The sequence below is a fragment of the Nannospalax galili genome, unplaced genomic scaffold (genome assembly GCF_000622305.1).
Source record: "Nannospalax galili isolate Female #2095 unplaced genomic scaffold, S.galili_v1.0 scaffold996, whole genome shotgun sequence".
Classification (NCBI taxonomy): Eukaryota; Metazoa; Chordata; class Mammalia; order Rodentia; family Spalacidae; genus Nannospalax; species Nannospalax galili.
Genome location: NW_008339436.1, coordinates 3,517,621 through 3,525,311, shown reverse-complemented (window position 1 = coordinate 3,525,311; position 7,691 = coordinate 3,517,621). Strand labels below are relative to the sequence as shown.

Below are 7,691 nucleotides of genomic sequence, written 5' to 3'. Positions count from 1 at the left end.
GAGACTGCACAGCCATCTTTCAGCTCCCCAAACTTGAAGAGTTTATTTAGGAAGAGTACATTCCACATATAAGCCACTCTCATTCCCTGCTTTCATGACTCCATCATGTGCCTTCCAAATACATGAAGGTGTCTGACTTCCTACAAATGTATGTGAACTGCCTTTGAAATCTCTGACTCCTCAGATTAACTTGCTACTGCCTCTTTCAGATAAGAATAGGCCCTCTGGGGGCTGGAGAGATGGCTCAGAGGTAAAGAGCACTGCTCTGGCAGAGGACCCAGGTTTGAATCCCAGCACCCATATGGCAGCTAACGACCATCTGTAACTCCAGTTCCAGGGAAATAATACCCTCTTCTGACCTCCGTGGGCATTGCATGATACAGATGCACTTATATACATGCAGGCAATATAGTCATATATATATAATAAAAATAATAAAATATTTTAAAGAATAGGTCCTTTTATTATCATATTCGAATTTCAAATCTCATGTTCCTTATCAGCTTGCCAGCCATTGTCCTTTGGGGATCCACAAGTGACTACTTGTGATGGCTGAACTAGCTCTGATACAGCCAGGGAAACAGGACACATGAGACAAAAGTAAACGAGTGTGTTTCAGTTATACCAGAATCTTCCTAAACTAATGCCTGGTAACTGTCAATGCATTTTGGAAATAGGCTTATGGGAAAGCACCTTGAACATTTAGCACTTTTTTTTTTTTTACATTGGATCTATGCACTTTATAGGTACTTTCCCGAGGTGTTGGTTGGTTACCCACCTGTAGAGAGTTAGCCTCCTCTACTCCCAACCTGACGGTTTATTTTGCACAAACCCCTGCCTCATCTTTAGTATATAATCTACCCCCAGTCTTAGATCCCCTTCCAGCTTCTGGGGGCTTCTTACATTAATAGTTTGGGTAAGGTTTTGGTTGGTTTGTTTGCTTGTTTGTTTGTGACAGGATCTCAAGTAGCCCAGGCTGGCCTCAAACTCACTGTATACCTTGAATTCCTGAGTCTCCTGTCTCTGCTTCCCAAGAAGCAGAGTGTTGGGATTTCAGGTGTGTGCCACCATGCCTGGTGTGCACACAACCACGATGGCTCCATGAGAAGCATCCAGAATATGACACCTGCACTGCATCTGAGGCATATGCAGCCCAGGTGCAGACAAAGCCTGTAGTAGCCCCTAACATGCTAATTCCAAAAGAGCAAAGCTGGAGGGGGGAGGGTGACCACCCACATGCTGGAGGCAGCACAGGAGGCACTCAGCTTGTGGGCCTGGGAGCTTAGAGACCAGGGCTAGAATTCTGCCTCTGTGGTTTATTCACTGTATAGCCCTGGGAAAGCCTCAAATGTGCTGTGTGGTCATTGTTATGGAAGAAGGACCACAAGAGAAAGGGATACTGGGATGACACTGAAGGGAATCATCACTCCATCCCAAGTGAGATCCATGAAGAATTGAGCCTCATCCCACACAGTGTGATACCCACCTGCAGGTACCATCACCCACATCTACAGGCTCTTCATCCAGGTCTTCCCAATCACTCTCACTCCCTTGAGATTGTTCTGAAAACAAAGACTTCGGGAAAGCACCCCAAGAACAGAACTGTGGTAGCGGAATGGTCTCCGAATCTGCCTCCAAACATTGTCCACAGGGCAGCTGGCCTTTAGACGTGGCATTGAGGGTCAGATATTCTTCATCCTCCGAGGTGAAGGAAGGGGTTTCAGGTAGAGAGCATGTGTCACCCTCAGTGTCATCTTTGTCCAATCCAGGACTAGAAAACAGAAACCTGTGTATATTCCAGACTCCATCAGAGATTTCTGGCCCATCTTCCCCTTCCTTACCTCTCAGCAATCTCACTATGACACACCCCATGATACCCAGCCAGATTCAAACAGCTCCTGCCAGGAAATGCTCTGGGCACCAGGAGCAAACAGCAAATAAGGTACAGCCCCTGAACTGGGGAGAATCCTGGACTACTGAGAACAAAGAGCCCCAAAGAAACATTACAATCAAAAAAGTAAGTGAAGGCAGCTCAGAGTATTGGGTCTGGGAGTCTATAGCGCAGCTGCCAGACACCATAGCCCTACAAGCAGAGCTATGAGCTATGATCCAGTTCTAGGACTGATCTTTTCCATGGTAAGCAGAGTCACTGAGACCCCGCATGGGTTTATCACTTTTCTGGAATCTTAGTTTTCTTATCAAAAAACATAAAAGGTCAAGAAATTGATAGGATTATTAGGATGCTTAAGTTAAACAATCTTTACACATGATCTGCCTCCCGGGGCTCCTGGCACAGGCTAATGTGTTCAACCAGTGTGAGGTGCTACATTATGATTTCAATGGTTTCAACTATTTTAACAGACAGATTTGATAGAAAGAGCCAAAGGACACCAGGAACAGTGGCTCAAACAGGCGACCTTCAAAGTACTTTGTGCAAACATTAGGTTCTTTTCTAAGCACTAAAAAAAGGGGGCCTATTTAAAGAGGCAGCCAGCTGAAGTGACATTTACTCCCCATGTCAATGGAAGAACACAGGAGACAGAGGACCAGTGAGGCTCATTAGCTGGTGATGTCGCTACAGATGCAAGAGAAAGATTCAGCCTTCCTGAGGGTGGGGGCCAAGATAGCCACACATGCCTTGGATGAGAAAGAACAGTCCATGCAGACGGCAGGGTGTTTAAAACAACACAGAAGACATGCAGAGTGGCTCTCAGAAAATCTCTGTTGCAAGTCTGGTTAGAGAAGATGGGAAGGAAAATCTAAGAGAAAAGCACAGATTTAGTTTTTTACCAAATACATGTCAGCCTCCTTCTCCACACCCATATCATGCCCCCCATCCCACCTCTGCTTTCCCACAATGCCTCTCTCTTAAAAATCAGTTCTACAGGGGCTGGAGAGATGGCTCAGCAGTTAAGAACACTGGTTGTTCTTGCAGAAGACCCGGGTTCGAATCCCAGCACCCACATGGCAGCTAACAACTGTTCATAACTCCAGTCCTAGGGGATCCGACAGCCTCTTCTGTCTTCCGCGGGCATTGCACGACATGGGTGCTCTTACCTACACGCAGGCAATACATGCATACACATAAAATAAAAATAATAAAATAAAATAAATCAGTTCTACAATTCCCTAATAGCTACAAACCCTCTCAAATACTGACAAAGTGTGTGTGTCCCAGCCTGAATTTTGTCTTGAAGGGGCATTAATTTCTGCTCATGAGAACTACAGGGTGTGTGTAAAACTGCATTCTCATGAACACATGCACACTTGTATATAAAAAGAAATGATTTTACAGAGACTGAAGAGAACCATACTTTCAAACAAATAGAAATTGTCAAGCATTTGGAGGGAAAATTGGTTTACAAACCTAATGAACTTGGTCAAATTGTACAGAAACTGCATTTTCTTATAAACATGGGGAGGGAACACAAGAGGGTTTGTCCAAAAGCAGGAAAGGCCCTAAACTACAGGTGCAGGAGCCTCTGAGGATGCAGAGCCCGGCTGCCCATCTTCCTCAGAGCAGCTGCCTGGTTGTCAAAGCCACATCTTTGCCACCATACTACACACCTTCTAAAAACATCTCTGGCTTTTATGTAAGCCTTCAGCGACTGACCCTGCTGGGATGGAGACCCAGAAGCCATCAGTCTGAGAGACAAAAGGCAAGGTGAAAAGTCTGCCCGAAAAGGGGATTGGATGTTCCCAGGCTGAAAACCTGGATCTGACTCTGCTACAAGTCAAACGGCCTTTTCTTACACCCCTCCACATGCCACCAGGCTGCCCTTGCAAATCTGACCTTGAACTTGACTGTGGACTTGGGAAAAGGCATACAAGTACAGAAGAGGTACAAGAAAGTCCCCAAAGTAGAATTGATCTCAAGGAAAAGTAAGACTTAGAGCTTTGCAGACTTTTATAAAGATGGTAGAATTCAGAATTCAGGGACTGGAGAGATGGCTCAATGGTTAAGAGCACTGGCTGCTCTTGCAGAGGACCTGAGTTCAATTCCCAGCACCCACATGGTAGCTAACAACCATCTGTAGCTCCAGTTCCATGGGATCAAATGCCCTCTTCTGACCACCATGGGCATTGCATGGCATGGATGCACCTACCTACACGCAGGCAATATACTCATACACATAAAATAAAAGTAATAAATACAAATTTTTTTAAAGATGGTAGAATTCCCTTAAAGCAAAAGACAGGTGCTTCTTGAGGTGGCTGTGCCAAGGAAAAGGGCAGAGTCCTTCATCAGGGCTCAAGGATAATACAGAGCATCCAGGGCGAATGTAAGACTCCCACTGAGAGCCTGAAGGAAACAGGGTACTTAGAGCACTCTAGCTCAGCTGCAAGTACATTAATGGCCTTGGTTGCTGCTTGCCATTATCCCCTACCTTCCAACTGTCTAATACAAGGAACCTTTAACAGACATCTAGTATCTAGAGGAAAATTTGGAGATCCTATGTGGGCTCTTGGTGGGGAACCCTGCTGTTAAGGTCCGCTACTTTCTCAGCAGGGGCTTCCTGCCTGACTTACCTGGGAAGTGCCACCAAGCATAGATGCCTGACCTTATTCAGAACATGACCTTTGGCATAGTTACCTGCACTAAAACTGCCCCCAGGTTTTTTCTATGTGATAATTAGGCATTGCCCTATAGCCAGATGATAGGATCCCCCTACCACATGTAAATAAAGCATACTAGGAGCACCTATCAGCTGAAGGTTTGGCTGCTGCCTCCACGCTATATTTTCCCTGACCCCCATTGAATAAACGGAGCTGTATCACTGAATCTGCCTCCCTGGAAGGGCTTTCTTCTGTTGTGCTCACAGGCCGTCCTGACCCTGCTCGTCGCTTCTGCTCCCTTTGTCCTCGTGGACCAGTGGCCAATGACCCACGTGGGGAGAGAGGGACCTCACAGGCTCTCAGTTCATCCACAATCCCTATACAAGCCAGCAAAACCTCATCAAGTCCTTCAGTTGCGAGGGGTTGGAGAGGCAAGTTCTCCTGGAAGCCAGTAAGTGTGCAACCCTGCTCGTCGCTTCTGCTCCCTTTGTCCTCGTGGACCAGTGGCCAATGACCCACGTGGGGAGGGAGGGACCTCACAGTCTCTCAGTTCATCCACAATCCCTACACAAGCCAACAGAACCTCATCAAGTCCTTCAATTGTGAGGGGTTGGAGAGGCAAGTTCTCCTGGAAGCCAGTAAGTGTGCAAAGAGGCCTCTACTCTATGCTAGATGGCTGTTGTTCCCAACTTAACTTGTGTATCACACACTCTGCTCAGCCACACTTCTACCCAAGGGCAAGAAAGACAGTTCTATGCAGGGACAGCCTCATCTACTGGTAGCCGCTTACTTGTCACAGCTGGCATTAGTAGCTGCAATTGAGTTAGACCTTTAGCCTCCTAATGACCCTTTGTTATTCCAGGAGCCGTGTCTCCTGAGGAAGGCATATGGTCACTTTGAGTGCATTCAAGGATTTCTGCTTTATGTCATGAAGACTTACATTGTCTTTACAGAAAGATACTTGCTGAACTAATATGCATTTTATTCACATGAATTCAATTATCTACATGTGCAAGGGTAGAAAGGGAGGGAGGGAACCTTGATCATTCTGCCTTGACTTTTACAATAAGTAAAAGTCTTGAAATGCACAGGGGGAGGAGAGTAGTAGAATACTCTGCCAAATCAGTCTTGCTTTTGGGGGGAGTGGGGGAGCATTTCAAGATTCACATATTGTGTTCTGCATGACCTATAAATGCAACAACCAGATTTTGATTGCTCTGGACTCGAGCGAAGAGAAAGTGGTCTGCTCGTACACCAAAAGAACCAATGACGCTACACGTCCCATAGTCATCCACAAGGGTAGGGTGACCTGAGGTGCTCCTCCCCTTGTGCTCAAACTCTAGAAAGTGACCTGTATAAAGAGGCATCTCCAGGGACTGGAGAGATGGCTCAGCAGTTAATAGCACTGGCTGCTCTTGTAGAAGACTGGGGGTTTGAATCCCAGCACCCACATGGCAGCTAACAGCCATCCGTAACTCCAGTTCTAGAGGATTTGATGCCTTCTTCTGTCTTCTGTGGGCACTGTAGGACAGAAGGTACACTTACATACATAAGGACAACGCATTCATGCACATAGAATAAAAATAAATTTTTTGAAGGCATTTCCAGCCAAGTCCTCCCCTTCCATAGGTATGTAATTAACCTCCCTTCTGTGACAATGTACTATCGATGCCTTTTTTTTGTCTTTTTATTGAGACAGGGTCTCCCTGTAGCCCCAGCTGTCCTGGAACTCACTATGTGGACCAGGCTGGTCTTGAACTCACAGAGATCCCCCTGCCTCTGCCTCCCGAGTGCTGGGATTAAAGGTGTGTGCCACCATGCCCGGCTGTAGATGCTTTTTTAAGTTTAAATCTATTTATTTTTATTTTATTTGTAGGAGCGTTTACTTGCATGTCTGTATGTGCACCATGTGCACACTTGGTATTTGCAAGGGCCAGAAGAGGGCATCATATCCCCTGGAACTGGAGTTACAGGTGTTTTGAAGTACCCTGTGGTTGTGGGAAACTAAGTCCCCTGCAAGAGCAGTAAGTGCCCTTAACTGCTGAGCCCTGTCTCTAGTTCCCTGTAGATGCTTTATAAAGATCTACTTCATTTGACATCTCTGAATATAGAATACAGATGAAATTGAGGAAGGAAAAGTGAAATCTAATCTTCTCCGTGAACACTCTGGGTTTGCCAGGGTATTGGCAGCCATCTGGTCTTAAGAAGGAACCACCTGGCTGATAGTAAATTCTGGCAGTTTGCTGAGAATTTCAATCAATGGAACCTATTCTTTAGCAAGAAAGAGCCCAAGAAAGACTAAGAATACAGACTCATGCTGCATTCCGACTCTGTGTAGGCATTGTTACTTCTGACCTGCACAGTGATTTGTGGAGTCATGGTCTTCGATTACAACTGGGAAGCCTCCAACTGAGGGAAGTCAACTCTCCAGGCACACTGCTTAGTAAGTGGCAATGCTGAATATTAAGGCTATCTGCTCTAAAAGTTTGTGCCATTTGTTTTTAACTGCAGAGAGTGACTCAAAGAAGCCAGAATCAAAGGGGCAGTTTGGTTGGGACGGCCACCTCCGTCCTGAAGACACTTCTAAGGACTTCATAGAGAACTGAAATCCTACTTTGGAATGCTGATCAGGACCCTACCCACAAGCTGGAAGCCTTTCTATCAGTGGTTTCTGGGTATGTACTATAGTTTTTTTTGGTTTTGGGTTTGTTTGTTTGTTTTTTCCTGTGGAAGTGGTCACTATGTGTGCATTAAATGCTGGCTAACGTTCTGTGGAGGAGGAGCTGCCTTGCTTTGAGTCCTTCTTTCAGAAAGGAAAAGAGTTCCCAACTAGAAGACTTAAATTTGGCAAAAATAAAACCATGAAATGGGGAGAGGGAGACTGTTGTCATTTCCAGGACCATCAGTGCAAAAAGGTGTGTAGGCCACAGAGGGAGTGGTCCTAGGACCAGTAAGCTGATGCCTATGGCCACATGAACCACGGGGCTGGAAATGAAAATGAGCCAACAACTATAGCAACCCAGGATCAAAGACCTCACGCACACCTGTAGTCCCAGTACTTGGGAGGCAGAGGCAGGCGGATCTCTGTGAGTTCAAGGCCAGCCCGGTCTACATAGTGAGTTCCAGGACAGCTG

At 46.0% G+C, this 7,691-nt stretch overlaps 1 protein-coding gene across 2 annotated transcripts in view; it reads right to left on the bottom strand.

Moving 5' to 3' along the window:
* Positions 1 to 2,710: 2,710 nt before the first annotated feature.
* Frmpd2 (FERM and PDZ domain containing 2) overlaps positions 2,711 to 7,691 on the bottom strand; it is a 103,802-nt gene continuing 98,821 nt past the window's right edge. For both annotated transcript variants that reach the window (XM_017798426.1, XM_008834125.1), the window contains one exon: positions 2,711 to 2,759. In XM_017798426.1, coding sequence (XP_017653915.1) covers positions 2,711 to 2,759 — 49 coding nt within the window. The remainder of the gene's footprint in view (positions 2,760 to 7,691) is intronic.